This window comes from Phyllobates terribilis, unplaced genomic scaffold (assembly GCF_046119375.1).
Source record: "Phyllobates terribilis strain yellow unplaced genomic scaffold, ASM4611937v1 Scaffold_3__8_contigs__length_932513732, whole genome shotgun sequence".
In the NCBI taxonomy this organism is placed as follows: Eukaryota; Metazoa; Chordata; class Amphibia; order Anura; family Dendrobatidae; genus Phyllobates; species Phyllobates terribilis.
The window spans coordinates 314097951-314118843 of record NW_027362763.1 but is presented as its reverse complement, the minus strand read 5'-3'; the positions used below and the strand labels follow the sequence as shown (position 1 = coordinate 314118843).

Here is a 20893-nt window from a genome sequence, read left to right as displayed (position 1 = left end):
CTCCCACTGGACTGCTAAGCAGAGAAAGGAATTTAAATGATTAAAATACAAGTTATACTGACTCTTTTCCAGAAAGCTACACTGCATATTAATCCACTCAGCTGCTTCTGATTTATAAGATGGTGCCGGCAGAGCAGACACTCTTTTCAGTATTAACATCTTCCCCACATTGGATGCACCGGTATGTCCTAGTTTGCAGTGTGTTCCTGCAAATGGAAGTACTGGTATGTGTTGGCGATTATGTGGGCACAGGACCTGTGCGCTCACAATTGCTGGCCAAGTGCTTGGTTTAACTGATAGCTGAGCCTCTCCTATAACAGCTAGGGCCGGGGTCCGCACTGCTCCTGACTGTTTAACCCTCTAAATGCCACGATAAATAGTGATTGCGACATTTAGAAGGTCGAGAGAGGGAGGGGGCTCCTTTTCTCACCCTATCGGCAACCTCACAACGTGGTCACAATTGTAGTCATGGCAGCTGGAGGTCAAATAGTGGTGGCCTGTTAGGCCTGTGCAGATTGACAGCCCTAATGCATGTGCATTGCAGTGCTTTAGACCAGTGATCAGGTAAATAAAAATAAAAGTCCCATAATCCCATAAAAAGACTTAGCAAAAAAGTAAAAAAAACTTTAAAAAATTGTAAAAATATAAAAAGGAAAAACCCAAACAAAATAAAGACCAAAAAATAATAAAAAAAAATTACACCAAAATACTCGTATTTATGTAACAACAAAAATAAACAAAAAAAGCACACATATTTGGTATATCATGTCTAGTACAACCTGATCTATAAAACTGTCACATGATTTAATCCCTTCAGAAAAAAATATAAAAAAAAAAAACGTGGCTAAAAATTAGCTTTTTCATCATACCACCAAACAAAAAGTGGAATGAAACGTCTTACCACTTTTACCAAACAGTCAACGACATAGGAAAAAAAATAGAGGTTTTCTGAATAGCTGTTTTTTTGTTATTCTGCCCGAAAATGGTACCAATAAAAACTTAAACTCATCCTGAAAAAAAACAAGCCCTCACATGACTCAAACATCACACCCAAGCACGCTTAAGATACTCAGAAAACACCCGAGCATGCTCGTAAATCTTGAGTAACGACCATGCTCGCTCATCACTAATGACAATCAATAGCAGCAATACAGAAAACTAGGTGATATTATACATTAGCACTGGCAGTGACATTAAGAGATAGCAATACTATAACAGTCAGTTATAGTATCAGGGGGAGATACCAACATGTAATAAAGTTAACAGATCGCAAACTAGAAATTTGGAAAAGCTCCACTTCATTAATATACATAAGAATGCTATCCAGAAAAATTATATAAATGGCTCCCAGACATCTATGGCACACTTATCACCTGGGAAAACAAACCATCACAGTCTATACTAATCTAAATGTGGGGATTTTAAATTGCTGCAATTTTTTTCTGGCACTAAAAGAAAAATGCCAGTGGTAGGTTGATTTCTCATGCACAAAAATCAAACTGTTTCATCAGTATGCTGGATTAGTTTTTCATCCATTTTTGGTCATTGCGTCCATTTTTTAGCATCCTTGTGTCTTCTCTTTTTGTCTGTGAGATAGAAAAAAATTGAAACTCTTGGAGGTTTCACAAGTTTCTACAAGTCATTGAAAAACGGATAGCTCATTGTTGCAACTTGGATGGCATTTGCCCACTGTCCAAGGGACATAGACTATAATTTGTCCTTGTGTTATATGCTAAAAAAATCAGACAGCATGTGTACGTGAAAGCGTTGGCACCCCTGAAATTGTCCCAGAAAAATGTAGTATTGCTTCTAGAAAATTATTGCAATTACACATGTTTTCTTATACACATGTTTATTGCGCAACATAATCGAGAAGTTTACTATCCATGGGACTGTAGCTAATCCCTAATCAGCCCCAATAAATTTCCAAAGAAATTCGAGCTCTCCTGCAGGCTCAGGGTGCATCAGTACTCTATTTCTCATTCCTCATTCTACATTAATAATTTAAATAAGGAGATCAAAGTACTCAGTAAATCTGCTATTTCAAATTTTTATTTATGTTATCACACTATTTACACATGTTTTGTGATAATCTAATGGCAGGGACATGGGACATATCCCACAAAACTAAGAGGTTTGGAACTTTACTGATAGAGTTTTACATCCCTACTTTCTGAACTGCATTAATTTTTGTGCTTACAGTGATATCTTCTGACCACACTGCCTCAATTTTACTGGGGCTTTCTATGTCTAAGGGGTTTTTGACATGATTTTATGGGGTGTTTGTATGTCTTGTGATAACATAAATAAAAATTTGAAATAGCAGATTTACTGAGTACTTTGATCTCCTTATTTAAATTATTAATGTAGAATGAGGAATGAGAAATAGTTTAGTGTATTTGGGTTTCCTCATTTTGTTTGAAGGATATTAATACATTATATTGAAATGAACGTCTATATCCTTTTTTGTTTACAAATCAGGGTGCATCAGTGTCAGCGCAAACTATCAGTCGACATTTGAATTAAATGAAACGCTATGACAGGAGACCCAGGAGGGTCTCTGCTGACACAGACACATAAAAATGCTAGACTACAGTTTGCCAAAATGTACATGATTAAGCCAAAATCCTTCCAGGAAAGCGTCATGTGGACAGATGAGATCAAGATAGAGTTGTTTGGTAAAGCACATAATTCTACTGTTTACCGAAAACGGAATGAGGCTTACAAAGAAAAGAACACAGTACCTACAGTCAAATATGGTGGAGGTTCAAAGATGTTTTGGGGTTGTTTTGCTGCCTCTGGCACTGGGTGCCTTGACTGTGTGCAAGGTGTCATGATATCTGAAGATTACCAACGGATTTTGGGTCACAATGTTGTGACCAGTGTCCAAAAGCTGGGTTTGCGTCCTAGGTCATGGGTCTTCCAGCAGGTCAATGACCCCAAACATACTTCAAGAAGCATCCAGAAACGGATGGACACATAGCGCCGTAGAGTTCTAAAGTTGCTAGCAATGAGTCCGGATCTAAATCCCATTGAACACCTGTGTAGAGATCTTAAAATTGCTGTTGGGAGAAGGCACCCTTCAAATATGAGAGACCTGGAGGAGTTTATAAAAGAATAGTGGTCCAAAATTCCAGTTGAGAGGTGTAAAAAGCTTGTTGATGGTTGTATGAAGCGATTGATTGCAGTTATTTATTCCAAAGGGCGTGCAACCAAATATTAAGCTGAGGGTGTCAACAATTCTTTCTGGCCCATTTTTGGGATTTTGTGTGAAATTTTGTCCAATTTGCCTTTTTTTCTCTTTTTTTTTTGTGATGGTCCAATACACACTTCATTTTCTGGAACAATTTCAAGGGTGCTAACACCATGCCTGTATATATGCATATAATTTTTTTATATAGTAAGTCTAGTCAACTTCTTCAGAATATGGCTTACTTATGTCTGGTCCATAGATACAGAGAGTGTAACTAGGAATCTACACTGCTCAAAAAAAATAAAGGGAACACTCAAATGCACATCCTACGAGGGTCAGTCAATAAGTAATGCCTCCTATTTTTTTTCTCCTTTTAATTGGCAAGAAATTCAAATGCAATTACATAGGTTGAAAACCACAACATTAACGATTAATTTGTCACTTTTCAATATAATCTCCATCCATTTCCACAGTCTTGGTCCACCGTTTAACACGGGCATGTATTCCAGCATGGTAAAAAGCATTCTTGGGACCCATCGTGCACAAACTTTTCTGTATCCCAGTTGTCCAATAATTTTCATCACACTGACTTTACTGAGGCAGATAATGCCACACAATTCATCTGCAGTCACCCGGCGGTCACCACGAATGATGTCATTGACTCGCTGAATGTTGCTTGGAGTCACTGCAGTTACTGGCCTGCCACTCCGCATTTTGTCAGCCAACGGTGATGGCACTTCAGCTGTGTTACAACGACGAACCCATCGTCTAACAGGACTGACATCCACTGTTGCATCACCGTACACATTTTTCAGTCTCTCATGAATTCGAATGGGCGTTTCACCTTCTGCATGCAAGAATTCAATCACAGAACGCTGTCTAATACGAACATCAAGGTCAGCCATTTTGCAAACGGATACAGTCCTGCCACCTGTTGGTGCAGGAAGTTGCAATTGCTGTGGATTGGAGAAGAAGGTTTGGGGAATTGTGACAAATTCGAATATTTAACATAACTACCTTATTTAAGGAGAAAAAAAATAAGAGGTATTACTTATTGACTGACCCTCGTAGATCTGAATGAATGAAATATTCTCATTCAATACTTTGTTCTGTACAACGTTGAATGTGCTGACAACAAAATCACACAAAAATCATCAATGGAAATCAAATTTATTAACCAATGGAGGCCTGGATTTGGCGTCACCCCCAAAATTAAGGTGGAAAAACACAATACAGGCTGATGCTACTTTGATGTAATGTCCTTAAAACAAGTCAAAATGAGGCTCAGCATTTTGTGTGGCCTCCACGTGCCTGCATGACCTCCCTACAACGCCTGGGCATGCTCCTGATGAGATTGCGGATGGTCCTGTGGGATCTCCTCCCAGACCTGGACTAAAGCATCCGCCAACTCCTGGACAGTCTATGGTGCAACGTAACGTTGGTGGATGGAGCGAGACATGATGTCCCAGATGTGCTCAATCGGATTCAGGTCTGGGGAACGGGTGGGCCAGTCCATAGCTTCAATGCCTTCATCTTGCAGGAACTGCTGACACACTCCAGCCACATGAGGTCTGGCATTGTCCTGCATTAGGAGGAACCCAGGGCCAACCACACCAGCATATGGTCTCACAAGGGGTCTGAGGATCTCATCTCGGTATCTAATGGCAGTCAGGCTACCTCTGGCGAGCACATGGAGGGCTGTGCGGCCCTCCAAAGAAATGCCACCCCACACCATTACTGACCCACTGCCAAACCGGCCGTGCTGAAGGATGTTGTAGGCAGCAGATCGCTCTCCACGGCGTCTCCAGACTCTGTCACGTCTGTCACATGTGCTCAGTGTGAACCTGCTTTCATCTGTGAAGAGCACAGGGCGCCAGTGGTGACTTTGCCAATCCTGGTGTTCTGTGGCAAATGCCAAGCGTCCTGCATGGTGTTGGGCTGTGATCACAACCCCCATCTGTGGACGTCTTGCCCTCATACCACCCTCATGGAGTCGGTTTCTAACCGTTTGTGCAGACACATGCACATTTGTGGTCTGCTGGAGGTCATTTTGCAGGGCTCTGGCAGTGCTCCTCCTGTTCCTCCTTGCACAAAGGCAGAGGTAGTGGTCCTGCTGCTGGGTTGTTGCCCTCCTACAGCCCCCTCTACGTCTCCTGGTGTACTGGCCTGTCTCCTGGTAGCGCCTCCAGCCTCTACACACTACGCTGACAGACACAGCCAACCTTCTTGCCACAGGTCGCATTGATGTGCCATCCTGGATGAGCTTCACTACCTGAGCAACTTCTGTGGGTTGTAGAGTCCGTCTCATGCTACCACGAGTGTGAAAGCACAACCAACATTCAAAAGTGACCAAAACATCAGCCAGAAAGCATTGGTACTGAGATGTGGTCTGTGGTCCCCACCTGCAGAACCTCTCCTTTATTGAGGGTGTCTTGATAATTGCCAATAATTTCCATCTATTGTCTATTCCATTTGCACAACAGCATGTGAAATTGATTGTCAATCAGTGTTGCTTTCTAAGTGGACAATTTGATTTCACAGAAGTTTGATTTACTTGGAGTTATATTCTGTTGTTTGTGTTCCCTTTATTTTTTGAGCAGTGTATGTACACACTTGGGTACTAAACGAAACTCTGTTACAATCTCCATTAGATTTGATGGTGAGAATAGTGCAAAGTCCAGTCCTATTTTCCTTGCCAAACAACAAACATGCTGTAAGAGTCCATTGAAAGTTGTATGATGGATCGAGCAGTGCAAGGTGGCTTCGATTGCCTATGGAAGGAATTACTAGTGCTCTGGAATTTAATGAATGTTCTCTTGAGTATCTATATTAAATGGTTTGGTTTCTAATTGTAAAATAATCATAGGAAATAAAAATGCACAAATGCATGTTGACACTAGGTGGCAGCATATTGTCATACAATCTAACAACAAAACATGTCTAGCTATTGAATATTTTGGTGATCATGCCTCAGTCTACTGGTTGTATGTCAGATGGCTCTTAAAGCTGGCAGAAAAAAAGGGTTGTTTTGGTTTTCTTGTATAGCTTCTTGCGGAGCAGCACTTCCTTCTGATTCAAGGTGTGTGATACTGTTTGAGCTGTTTGCAGCTGCAAAGCTGAGTGATACAAATACTTAATTTGCTGTAAGTGGCCAAAGATTTTCCAGCTACATAAATAGAAACCTCAGCAAATGTGTAACCCAATTGTTTTTGCATAAAGTCTGTGTGGTAATTAATTTACACCATCAGCTGTCACATATTTTCTCAGATTCTTAAATGTTAGTTGCTTTTAATTTTATGTCGGTAAGTAGGTCCATTCCTTTATGTATTCTTCCTTCTATACAGAATATTAAGCCCTTTGTATAAAGATCACTTAGGAGGGGAAGAGATTGCTCAAACCTGCAAAGGCCAGCATTTAGGCTCCGATTTATCATCTATGGAAGGTTTAAGATTTTTGTGTCTTGTCCTTCTTTATGCGCTGGTGGATTTTGTGCCAAATTCAAAAAAATTTTGGGCCAAATTCAAAAAAATCCATTTGTTTTTCTAAAGCTTTTGGTTTTTCTTTGGTGCCTTTTCAGAGTAAAAAGTTGTGCAGTCCTTTGAATAAGCTTTAAAATGTCACATGTTAGTCTACAGGGTATTGGAAGAAGATCGGCGGTGGTGTCCGGGCGCTGTCAACGATGTCACAGGTATTGATGAAAAAATGTATTTAAAACAACGCGTTTTTGAGTTGACTTAACTCCTTCCTCAGGTATCCCTTAACTAAGAAAGAAGTTGATCCCTCTCTGAAACACGTTGTTTTAAATAAATTGTTTTCATCAATACCTGATGGCAGCACTCGGACACTACCACCGATCTTCCTCCAGTACCCTGTGTGTCCCTCTCCACTCAGGTGGGGAGAGTGCAGTGGGGTGGGTTGTTGGGTGTGAGTACAGTAGGGTGGGTGTGAGTGCAGTGGGGTTGGTGGGTGTGAGTGAAGTGGGGTGGGTGGGTGTGAGTGCAGTGGGGTTGGTGAGTATGAGTGCATCTGGGTGGGTGTGAGTGAAGTGGGGTGGGTGGATGTGAGTGAAGTGGGGTGGGTGGGAGTGAAGTGGGTGGGTGGGTGTGGGTGCAGTGGGGTGGGTGGGTGTCGGTGCAGTTGGGTGGGTGTGAGTGCAGTGGGGTGCAGTGGAGTGGGTGGGTTTGAGTGCAGTGGGGTTGGTGGGTGTGAGTGCAGTGGGGTGGGTATGAGTGCAGTGGGGTTGGTGGATGTGAGTGCAGTGGAGTGGGTTGCTGGGTGTGAGTTAAGTGGGGTGGGTGACTGTGAGTACAATGGAGTGAGTGGGTGTGAGTACAATGGAGTGAGTGGGTGTGAGTGCCGTGGAGTGAGTGCAGTGGAGTGAGTGGTTGTGAGTGCAGTGGAGTGAGTGGGTGTGAGTGCCGTGGAGTGGGTGTGAATGCAGTTGATGGAGCAAAGTGCGTCCAAATTTACAACAGAGTTGTGCCGCACACAACTTAGCCAGGTAAGCGGTTCTCATCCCACAACTCCCCCCAACTATCTTGCATTTTATAGAGGGAGCACTTTTTTTCTGTTCCTCTTTTACACACATTAGTCTACAACACAGCAAAAAAAAAAAAATAGATATTGTAGTCCAGTAAAGCACTAGACTAAATTGCTCCAAAAGTTTGTGACATTTCAGAAAGTTGGATATGATGAATTAGGGTAAAACCTCTTAATAACCAAAATACTGATCAAGAAATAAAATAGACAAAATACAGTAAGTAAAGTTAACTTAATAAAGGTGCAAATTAAATAATGAATAAGCCGTAAATTAAATAAAAACTCACTATTAGGTCACGTTCAGACAAAATTGTCAGAGATTAATCCAGAAAAGTGGATTTCTCTGATAACATATATTACAAATTTTCTTATTTTCACGAGGACTGTTGATTAATGGAAAAAAATAATAATTAAAAGGATGGTTACTCATGAAATTCTGCGTTTGGTTGTTGGCCTTGTCATAAGAAGCTTTAATTACGACATTCTTTTAATTTCTGATGTGTGAAATGTATGTGAAATTAGAAAAAAAAACAGTAAATGATATTTTCTATTTTCAGGCGGCAGAGGAAAAGATGGAGCACCTATAATATCCTTTCCGGAATATCCTAACTTCACAGAGATTCCTGACAATGATTTTCTGAATGTTGTTACCTATTTAACAAGCATCCCAAGGTAAGCATGTCAACAGGCGAAACCAATTGGTGCAGATGGAAAATCCATTCTGATTGGATTCAGATTTCCAGTATACAAAGTTATTTTCACGTAATGACTAATTTAGGCTATCCTATAAGGAAATCAGTAATGCGAAATACAAGATAGGCCACAGGAGTTAAATCAGATTGTGAATGTACAATATATTTTCATGGTACAGTCACAATATGTGATCCATTACTCATCAGTTTTTGACCCGAACGAACAGTTACTGTATGAGATCTGAGCCATCAGCAAAAGTTGTCCATGTCGTCCTTTGCATTCTTTAATCATCCGCATGTTATTATTGTGGGGAACACGACCACTTTTCTCATACTTACCAAAATTGATACATGAGGTCTGGTTAATGTACTTACATGTATAAATTATTATGGTATTATGGTAGATATCAGATCTTCATGTGGTTGTTCTACTATACTAAGAATCATTGTTGTGAACTAATGACAAAAACACCCAATTCAACCTCTAAAAATATAATATGAAGTGAGACTTGCTTAGGATAATGCCATGATGATACGCAGTGCCACACATATTGCAAGAAAAGCTGTAGGACAGTTTATGTTCTCCCTAGAGACTATCTGTAGGATCAGCGATCAAAATTAGATCAGCGGAGATCCAAATCCCGACTCCCACGAAGATTGAAGGTACTTTGCAACTCAAGCATTTAGCCTGTCCTGTCGTTTTTCAGGCAAAGTTCTTTTTCATAGTGACTGCCTAGTATTACAGCTCATCAGGAGTTGGACCCCTACCTGGAAAACTTTAAAAATCTAGGGCCTGCAGCAACCAATCGGATCTCTGCCTCAATTGAACAACAACTGGAATCTAATGGCAGGTATCGACAGCATTTTACTTATGCTATGTAATGGGTGATGAATAAGGAAGAGGTTTCCCCCACACATATTTTGTGTATAAATGTACATGTGACGCTGAATCACTACTCATGGGCAAGCCATGAGACAGGGTAGTCAGGAGATCCAAGGTCAAATACCAGGAGGGCTAGTAGTACAGAGGGGGAATGTCAAAGACGTGGTCAGGAAACAGTTCGGGGTCAAATGCCAGAAGGGTACATCAAAACAAGGGAGTACAGCAAACGGATAGGGCAAGTACGAGGTCAGATACCTGAAGTCAGAGAGCGTAAATAGCCTAAGGGGTATACACAAGAATTGACACAACAGATCCAAGGTCAAAAATAACATCAGAAGTCAGACATAGAGCAAGCACTCACACCTAACTAAAGCAAAGCTTCAACTGACACTAACTACTAACAGATAGCCAGCTAAATACCTTGCAAATGATTAAGGATGGGATTCACCTGGGGAAATGCCTGCTGACAAGATTGAGTAGCAAGGCTGTCAATCATGATGCTGATAGCCCAGTACGCCCCAGGATCAGATTGGATGACTGGACTGTCACTCACAAAACCGACAGTTCAGCACACTCCAGATTCCATAGGACAGCTGATCTGTAATTTACAGCGTCCGTAAGCAACAGTCAGTTATGAAACCATGACAGTACAGTTGTGTCATTTGCGAAAAACCACTTGTCTGACAAAGTGTTGGTCTACCAGAAACTGTTTGACAAAGGCCTCATTTGACAAGTGTTTCTATAGTTCTAGTTTATTCAAATAGTCTCTCCTCTTCACAAACAAAAAGAGCAGGGACTCTAGCGCCACCTATTGGATGTAGCAATCCTAAAAGTTAATATTAACTCCTTAAAAGGCTCTACCGCATGACTTAGAAAAAGAAGCCAAACCAGATCCTCCATTTGTAGACACATGTTCTGTTTTTTTTGCACTCATAAATGCAAAGCAGTAGAACTGGTTGGCCGGTTGAGATTCCTTTGATAGTGGGTGTAAGGGGTAAAATTTCTCCTTGTATAGAATGAGCATAAGGAGACTTATAAGCCATGAAATTCTCACCAGAAAATTCAATATGCATTAATTTTTACTGTGATGATGCATGTAAGAAAAGGAGCATACAAGAAACATATTTCCAATATTGTTCTTTTGTATAACCCATACATGATTTTTCGGAGTGAAGTAAGCCTAGCTGTTGTTATCTTTGTCACTTATGACTAAGAAAACTTAAATAAGGTGTTCTGGACGATGACGCAGTTTACATCCGTTGGATCTGACAAATGTAGCCAAATAATGATACAATAGATTAATATTGTTATCATTTGCATAAGGCTACCTACGTATGGAAAGGTGTTCTTATTTTACCAAAGTATTTTTATGTGAAAATGCAGTCCTTGTGGTTCCGATTAATCCTTCTACTGTTTCTACGTATAAACCTATCCCCACTGACGTAAAATAAGGAGTTGTGCAGTTCCAGCAGATGTAAACTGAGTCATGAAAGCTAGCCAAACTTTTCCTGGGGCATTCACACCCTATGACACGTCTGCTACGCTCTCATATTTTTTTGTGTAGTAAACGTTTTCTTGCCGTAGCTGCATATGTCAATCAGTGGTTTCCCGCACTCTGACACAGAGATTTTTCTTTAAGAATCATAATATTAAAGTACAGAATACCCAAGGTTTTTGCTGTAGCTATGAAATCTACACATTAGTATTCTGCGAGAGAGTGGTGTTCTGACTTGTGCAGCACTTCCCTGACAGTCTGTCTTTTCTACGAATACATTTTCTATTCTGGTTACAGTGACATAATTCAGTTAACAAGTATGGTCTGTGCTTCTTCCAGGTCAGTTTACTTCATGCGGTCTCCTGCTGTTGTATTAACCATTCAGAGCTGCCCTGATGTCAGTATACAGGTACACTGCAGTGTAAATATGAGGCAGAGGCAAGTCCAGAATGTTATATATATATGTATAAATAGATAATTGAAACCAGAAGTTTATATACACTATATAAAAAGATACATATGCATGTTTTTCTCAATATCTGACATGAAATGAGAATAAACCTTTCCCAGTTTAGGTCAATTATTATTACCATAATTTTTAATATTTGCCAAATGCCAGAATAATGAGAGAGAGAGAGAATGGTTTAAGGCATTTTTATTACTTATTGCAAAGTCAAAAGTTTACATACACTAAGATTACTATGCCATTAAACAATTCTGGACTGCCCATATGATGATGTCATGTGTTTGGAAGCTTCTGTTTTTTTGGCAGCATCTGAGTTAATTAGAGACAAACCTGTGGATGTATTTTAATGCACACATGAAACACACTGCTTCTTTGTGTAGCATCATGGGAAAGTCTAAAGAAATCAGCCAAGATATCAGGAAGATAATTGTGGACTTGCACAAATCTGGCTCATCCTTGGGCACAATTTCAAGATACCTGAAGGTGCCTCGTTCATCTGTCCAAACAATTATGCGCAAGTACAAACAAGATGGGAATGTCCAGCCATCATACCGCTCAGGAAGGAGATGGGTTCTGTGTCCCAGAGATGAACAAGCTTTGGTCCAACATGTGCATATGAACACAAGGACAAAAGCAATAGACCTTGTGAAGATGATGGCGGAAGCTGGCAAGATTGTGTCAATATCCACAGTGAAACGAGTACTGTATCAACATGGGCTGAAAGGCCACTCTGCCAGGAAGAAGCCATTACTCCAAAAGAAACATAAAAAAGCCAGATTAATGTTTGCAAATGCACAGAGGAACAAATACCTTAATTTTTGGAGATATTTCCTATGGTCTGATGAAACTAAAATTTAACTTTTTGGGCATAATGACTATCGTTACGTTTGGAGGAAAAAGGGAGAAGATTGGAAACCTAAAAACACCATCCCAACTGTGAAACACGGGGGTGGCAGCATCATGTTGCAGGGCTGTTTTGCTGCAGGAGAGACTGATGCACTTTACAAAATAGATGGCATCATGAGAAAAGAAGATTATGCGGCAATACTGAATAAACTTCTCAAGACATCAGCCAGGAAGTTAAAGCTTGGGCGGAAATGGGTCTTCCAAATGGACAATGACCCGAAGCATACTGCCAAAATAGTAACAAAGTGGCTTAAGGATAACAAAGTTGTTGTTTTGGAGAGGCCATCACAAAGCCCTGATTTCAATCCCATTGAAAATTTATGGACAAAGCTGAAAAGGCAGGTGTAAGCAAGGCGACTTACAAACCTGGATCAGTTACACCAGTTTTGTCAGGAGGAATGGGCCCCAATTCCGACCAACTATTGTGAGAAGCTGGTGGAAGGATATCCCAAACGTTTGACCCAAGTCATTTAGTTTAAGGGCAATGGTACCAAATACTAATGAAATGTATATAAACTTTTGACTTTGCAGTAAGTAATAAAAATGCCTTAAAACATTCTCTCATTATTCTGGCATTTGGCAAATATTAAAAATGATGGTAATCCTAATTGACCTAAAACAGGAAAGGTTTATTCTGATTTCATGTCAGATATTGAGAAAAATATGCATATCTGTCTTTTTATATAGTGTATGTAAACTTCTGATTTCAACTGTAGTTATATTTATTTATTCATATTATCATATAATAGAGACTTCCCCTCATCTGGTATGAAAAAGAATGCCCTGTGCACATATCATAAGAATGGAGCAGCTCCTTGAAAGTAATCCAAAAAATATATAAAAAAATATAACAGCACCAGAGTCTTGAAAAATGTAAAAATGTATAACCACCACATAGGTGCGAGGTTTCGGCTCAACAATGAGCTTTTCTCAAAGTTTGTTGTCATTGTTGAGCTGAGCTATATACACATGTATATAAATATATCTTAGTGAAGTCAATCATTCCTCATGCATGCAAAAGTGTATTATAGGTGCTCCTGGCCCCACAGCTTCTGGCCAAGGGAGTAAACAAGCAAAAGAGAGTATACAGACAGGACAGAAGGGGATCGCAGTTGCTCCTTTCTGTGAGGTAACACATTTCCCTGCCTGTATACTCTTTTGCTTCCTCCCCTGTCCAGGAGCTGTGGTAAGTGCCAACTATGTTCCTGCACAGACAGACACAACCATTACACAGGACATACCAGGGGCACATTTATAAGATTGTCTCAGCAAATGAACATTTTTTCAACACATCCAGTGAAACTTATTATTCTGAGATCTATTGATTACAATATACTTTGGTCGAGGGAAAACCCTTTTAAATCCCAACCAGTTCACAATACTGCAATACGGTGACATAAAAGGTTTTTGTACTTGTGTGTCAAGTGGTATATGCTTAAGTGTGCAAAGAATAATGAAGATATGCAGCTTTAGTGCCGTACGGGTGCAGGTTTCCTACTTATAAATTATAGGATAGCTTTATGGGTGCTGTACACTTTTGCTCCTATAAACAACTAGTAAGTAAACCAATAAAGAAGACCAATAAAAAGTCAAGATATGAATAATTATAAAAGACTGTAACCTTTATTAAGCAAGAATAAGGGGATGCGATGAACGAACAACAAGAAAAATGGCACACATGGAATAGTGTGACATATAAATACAACTTCAAAACAGTTGTAAAAAACTGGTAGGGTTTGACAAAAGCTACACTGAAACGCGCGTCGGTATGGGCACATCTTCCTTGCTGTCTCTACCGCTCAGGTACATTATAACATTGTAGCCCAGTGCATATACAGCTTTATTGCACATCTTATTTGCTATTCATATAACTATCTATTACCCAGTATCACCAATAACTTCCACATTACTTACTTACCTGTTTCAGGTCCCTCTATGGTATTAGTTTGATACTTGGTTTATCACATACCATATATCATTTCATCATGGGATTTTCTTTTCTCACTGTATAGCAGTTTCTAACTTTTTTTTTAATATATAGATATGTAATTTTATTCCATCTACCTATACACCTTATATAAGTGTTTGTGCATTTTACATTACCTTGTGATTTGACTCTAAACAACTAATAAGGTAGACTAATTTTAACCTCATAGAGGCATAGAGGCTGTCAGTCAAGCAGGAGAAGGTGTCGATGGGTGGGGAATAGAGCTGGAGTGACATAGGCTTCAGATTGACAGCTTCATTTGCATATCAATTCAAATGCTGATTTCTCAGTAGCAGAGGAACAGACTGGTCATGTAAAGGTATTACTGGACTTTTCTTTAAAAGAGCTACAGTGGCTTGGGAAAGTATTCACCTCCCTTTTGCTGCCTCACAACCTGGAATTTCACAGTTTTTTTGAAGCTTTGCATCAGTTCATGTAAAGAACATGCTTACAACTGTGAATATTTTGGTTTCTTTTTATTGTGTAGCAAACAACAAATGGGAAAAAATAATTGAAAACTTCAGTGAGCATAACTATTCACACAGCTCCAGCACCTTCAAGTTAGATGGTTTCCTCTGGTGAACAGCAATCTTCAAGTCTGACCACAGATTCTCAATTGGATTAAGGTGTGGGCTTTGAATAGACCACTCCAAAACATTTACACATTTACCCTTAAACCACTTGAGTGTTGCTTTAGCAGTATGCTTTAGGTCATTTTCTTGTTGGAAGGTGAACCTCCATCCCAGTCTCAAATCATCGACAGACTGAAACAGTTTTTGCTGAGGATGGTGTTTTTGGGGTGATGAGCTGTGTTGGATTGGCGCCAAATATAGCGTTTACCTTGGTGGCCACAAATTTTGGTATCATCTGACCACAGCACCTTCACCCATACATTTAGGGAGTCTCCCACATGTCTTTTGGCAAACTCAAAACAAGCCTTACAATTTTTGTGTGTAAGTAAAGGCTTTTTTCTGCCCACTCTTCCATAAAGGCCATCTCTATGGAGTGTACGGCTTATTGTGGTCGTATGGACAGATACTCCAGTCTTTGCTTGGGAACTCTACAGCTGCTTCGGGGATACCTTTGGTCTCTGCTGCCTCTCTGATTAATGCCCTCCACGCCCAGGCTGAGAAATTTAGTGGGCGACCCTCTTTTGGCAGGTTTGTTGTTGTACCATGTTCTTTCCATTTGATGATAATGGATTTGATGGTGCTCCGGGTGATCATCAGAGATTGGGATATTTTTTTACAACCCAACCCTGACTTGTACTTCTCAACAACTTTGTCCCTGGCTTGTTGGGAGATCTCCTTGGTCTTCATGGTGTTGTTTGGTTAGTGGGGCCTCTTGCTTAATGGTGTTGCAACCTCTGTGGCCTTTCAGAAAAGGTGTGCATATACTGAAAGACCATGTAACACTTTGCACACAGGTGGACTTCCTTTCACTAAGCATGTGACTTATGAAGGTAATTACTTGCATCAGAAATTTTAGGGGCTTCATAGCAAAAGTGATGAATATATATGCACGTGCCAATTTTTAGTTATTTGATCCCATAAATGTAATGTATGCCTATATTTTTCTCACTTCAGGGTATGTGCACACGATGCAGAAATGAAGCAGAAAATTTCTGCATCATTTCTGCATCTCCCTGGCAGAAAAAACGCATGCAGATTGTGCATGCGTTTTTCCTGCGGAATACATGCGGATTCACATGCGTTTCCGCATGCGGATTGACAAGCGATTTTAGCATCACCTGGAAAGTGCTTGACAACTAGGTCACACTATATAAATCCATGAAAACGGCATGGATTTATATAGTGTGACCTGAGAGAGTGGTAAAAATAAAAAATAAATGTATACTTACCCTCCGATGGCCCGCGCTGTCCAGCTCAATCCGTTCTCCTTCGCCGGCAACTTTGAATTGAAAGACCTGCCGAAGTCAGCGTCACGTGACCCGTCACATGACTCTGACGTCAGCGCAGGTCCTTCACTGCAAAGTGCCGGGAACCAAGCAGGAGCGGTGTGCGGGCTGACAGAAGGTAAATATACATTTATTTTTTATTTTATTCTTGTTTTACAGCTTTTTTAATGGTACCTGGGTGTGGATGAGACTCTCCTCTCCTCTACACCCGGGTACCATCCGCACATTAGAACGCGCCAATAACGCAAGTACAAATGCAGTCTTGCGGAATTGGCGCGTTCTAATGCAAGTCAATGGCGGCGAAAACGCCGCGTTTACGCAAAATTAATTGACATGCTGCGGATCATGGGCACAGCACATGCGGATTTCAATTGGGGAACATTGCTGCCCTTCTACCATGCGTTTTTAATGCGTTTCCGTGGCGTTTACGCAACTGCAAAAACGCCGCGGAAACGCATTAAAAACGTATCGTGTGAACTCAGCCTCACTTCACCACCTTAGACTATTTATTGCTGATGCACCACACACAAATGGGAGTACACACATTTTTAAACACAGGTTGTAATGTAAAAAAATAGGTAAAAAGTCAAGGGGATGAATACTTTCGCCAGCCACTGTGTATGCGCATATTAATAGTTTTGGGGAGTTAAATCCTGCTGACAGATTTCTTTTAAAATTGTTTTTTAGCATTTTATACAAAAAATATTTTGTAAGACTTCGCTATATTTTGCTAGAAATTGCAGAAATATTTGCTTTTCTAAATGTTTCACAATAAAATTATCGAATTTCTTTCACAATACTTATATAGAAAACTAGAAAAAATATTGCTGTCAAATATATGACATGTTAATGGTCTATCTCTAGGACTGGTCATCAGTATGAGATTGGAGGAGGTACAGTACCCCGATCTAACAGCTATAACTGGTCTTGCAGTGGCTAAATATAAGTGATGTTATGGCGGTACACGGCAGTGTGTACAGGGCGGTATTCATAGCTTACTGGCCTCTGCGGAGTACTGCGCTTTATCTCCCATTCAAGTTTAAAGTTAAAGGGGTTGTCTACTACTTGGATATTCGCTTCTCAAACACTATATTTCCCCCATGTAGAATAATAATAATCTTTTTATTTATATAGCGCCAACATATTCCGCAGCACTTTACTATTCAGACAATTTATAGACATTATGGGCACTGTCCCCATTTGAGCTCACAATCTACGTTCCCTATCACTATGTCTTTGGAGTGTGGGAGGAAACCGGAGGAAACCCACACAAACGCCTTGCAGATGTTATCCTTTGTGGAATTTGAACCCAGCACTGCAAAGTAACAGTGCTAACTACTGAGCTACCATGCTGCCCATAATAGCTATGCTCACATCTGGTAAAGGTGCCATTCTAGGGACGTCAGCGCCTGCTTTCCCTGGCTAGCATGACGTTGTCATGCCAGTCCTGCAGCCTATTACTCTCACTTCCTGTGAACAAAATTTACACCCGGAACAAGTGAAAGCTGCTGCTGGTCTCTGACTTCCTCCGAATGTCAATTATGTCTACAGGAAGTGAAAGTGAAGCGGTTGCTGATTGGCTGCAGGGTTCATGTGACTACAACATCATGCAAGCCCCAGAGACCAGGTTTAGCTTTTTTTAACCCATTCAAAGAAATGGGGAAAATGCAGATAGAAAACACGTAAAAATGCATGTAAAAACATGGCAAATATGTGCGTATTTTCACAGCGCTTTTCATGCAAACACTGTTTTTTGGTGGAGAAAAATCTGTTGTAAATATTCTACATGTGCTTATGGCCTATCGATATATCGAATTGTCAGAGTTGTAATAATCTGTAATAATTAATTTCTGCTTAGCATACCTTCTCATGTTTAGTTTGCATCCTGTTCCTCCTTTCGCCAGTGTATTTCCATATTTTACGTTATCCCTTGAGTTACTGTGAACAAGACAATCATTTCACAATCACACAGTTATATTGTCATTAACTCCTTCCTTGTACCACCCATTTTATGGCTATTTGCATAAGTATTTTATTGTGTGTTCCTTTGGAAACAGTTTATGGATATGTAATGCAGGTGACTGGATGCAATGCACAGAGGACACAAGGCAGAAATAGTCTGTAAACTGTATAATTCTATTTAAAAGCAGTAGTAATTTACAGTAATTCTGAACAATTGGTGATAATAACAAGGCAAATCAAAAAAGAACCAAATAACGAAGCAATTGAAATAACAATGAAAGTTCTTCACTATATAACGCTAATGTTCTCTCTACCAAGATGGTACGCCCATTCACGGGAGTTACCGCGTAAGTTCCTCCTGTAATTATGGCCCTAGCGGGGGTCACCGGGTTTTCCCGGTAGGCCCAGAGTCTTTGTGAAGAAGTCTATTAAAGCACGTTGATCCTCCCAAGCATCAACCAGCCCCCTCCCAACCTGTTGTCCTAATCCTGACCGACCCCGGTATCGTATGTTATAGCTGGAAGTGATGGCCCTGATCACTCGCGCTGTCTCTCTGCAAGCGCAGGCCTGCCTCTCTAGTCGTTTTATCCTTGTGGATCTTCGCAGCTTGACCGTCTATGGATGTCTCCTTGGCCTGGGGCGAGAAGGACTGCGATTTGGCTCTTGACGGGTGTCATCTGGTTCCTGAAACTTGATCAGTGTAGGACGCAGGTCCTGGTCTTGCCGGTACAGTCTCAACTCTTTGTCTTGCCGGGCGCCTGGACCTCGTCAGCAACCAGCCAGCATACTGCTGGCACACGCTTCCTCCTGCGGCTTGTCAGTCAGTCTGCAGCGTCTTCTTCTGTACACATCTGCACCTTGCGCTCTCATGGCGCTAAGGCCTCCTCCAATTTGGCGCTCAAGTCTTTTATATCCCGAAATTCTATCATGCAAGGTACCTGACCAGGTCCGGCACAAGAACTCACTCCCCCTGCAATTCTACTGGTGCAAATTGGTTCCGCCTGGTTTCGTCCAGCTAGCAGATGGCAGTCTTTTCATGCAGGGGACTCTTCAGAGACACCATCGCTTCCTCTTAGGTCCCCATCACACGTCTGTTTTCTATGTCTGTGTGCGGTCTGTTTTTTAAGGACCGCAAATACGGACATACGCACACCCATTGTATTCAATGGGTGTGCGCACATGTCAGGTTTTTCACACCGACCTTGTGTCCATGTGAAAAACCCAGAGACATATCAGGTTTTTTTTGCGCAGCACGCACAAAATGCGTGCTGCACATGTGCACGCTGATTTTATGCGGATGACATCCGTGTGTCATCAGCGTGACACGTATCAGCGCATGGGAATCAGCGGTAGAGTTCGCACTGAAGGCAGCTCTCATCATTGTTGGCTGCTCGCGATGAGATCAGCACGAGCAGAAGACAATAATGGGAGATATATTTAGCAACCGCTGAGTACATGCTGTGTAAGATTAAGAATGAAATAAGATAAATGACGTGGGCTCCTGCCGATTATTTCTAACTAACAAAGGGACTGCCACCCGCTGGGGGCTGATATTACTAGCCAGGCAAGGGGCCACTAGCCAGAAATGTTCCACAGCTATTAATAACAGCTCACAGCTGATTGATTAGCGTTTACTAGCTAGATTACAGAAGGACCCCAGAAATATTTTTACGTAAGATCCCCCTATAAATTCTACCCAGCAAAGGCTAAACAGACAGCTGTGGGCTGATAGTAATAGCCAGGGAAGGGGCCATGGATACTGGCCCCCTTTGAGGCTAATAACTGCAGCCCTCAGTGGCCCCAGAAATGGCTCATCAATAAGATGCACCAAATCTGGTGCTTAACCTCGGCTCTTCCCACTTGCCTTAGTGCGGTGGCAAGTGGGGTAAAAGGGTTGGGGGTTCATGTCAGCCTTGTACTGGCAGCTGACATGAAGACCAGGGGTTTGTAGTGGAGAGGCGTCTATAAGATGGCCCCATTACCAACCCCATAGTAAAAGTTTGTAAATAAACACACAGCTTGAAAACAATCCTTTATTTTAAATAACAGTCCACACCCTGTTTAACACATTTATTTAAAAATAAAAAACACAGTTAGGCTATGTGCCCACGTTGCATTTATGAAGCAGAAAATTTCTGCTGCATAAATGCAAGTCCTCTCCCGGAAAAACGCATGCGGAATTCCGCACGCGTTTATCGCGCATTTATCACGCGTTTTCCACATGCGGAATTGCCTTGCGTTTTTTATGCATTGGACAAAGGCAATTCCGCTTGCGGAAACGCAAAATTAAATGACATGCTGCGGATTTTTGAACGCGGCATAAACGCTGCGGAAAAATCCGCAGCATGTGCATAGAACTTGCGGAATCCCATTGGGGACCATGGGGTGCGGATATACATGCGTTTTTCAAGCGTTTACGCTGCGGAAATTCCGCAGCATATACGCTTGAAAAATGCTACGTGGGCACACAGCCTTATACTCGCAATAACACCTAATGCATTGAAGCCATTGTCCCCTGTAAAAAAAAAAGCAAAAATAAAAAACAGCCATATCCCTCACCTGTCCGAAGTGGAAAGAATCCATAGTGTTCCACGCCGTAATCCATCTGTGTGACATGTGCTCTTCAGAATGAATGCTGGCATGATGTGACCATTCATGCTGAACAGCAGGTGAGTATGAGTCGCTGCAGCGAGCCGACCCATGTAATGCGATGACCTCAGTGAGATCACCGCTTGCACCGTGAGAAAAAAATCTCATGGTGTTTCGCTGAGCTCAGTGAGTTCACCACAGTTCACCATGAGAAATTGGTGAACTATGGATTCTTTCCATTTCAGAAAATTCAACTGTGATAG

The 20893-nt window shown here is 41.2% G+C and overlaps 1 protein-coding gene across 7 annotated transcripts in view; it reads left to right on the top strand.

Annotated features, from left to right (window-relative positions):
* LOC141259288 (guanine nucleotide exchange factor DBS-like) overlaps positions 1-20893 on the top strand; it is a 354703-nt gene that overhangs the window by 14188 nt on the left and 319622 nt on the right. For all 7 annotated transcript variants that reach the window (XM_073674992.1, XM_073674991.1, XM_073674998.1 and 4 more), the window contains exon 2: positions 8290-8404. In XM_073674992.1, the coding sequence (XP_073531093.1) occupies positions 8290-8404 (115 nt within the window). The remainder of the gene's footprint in view (positions 1-8289; positions 8405-20893) is intronic.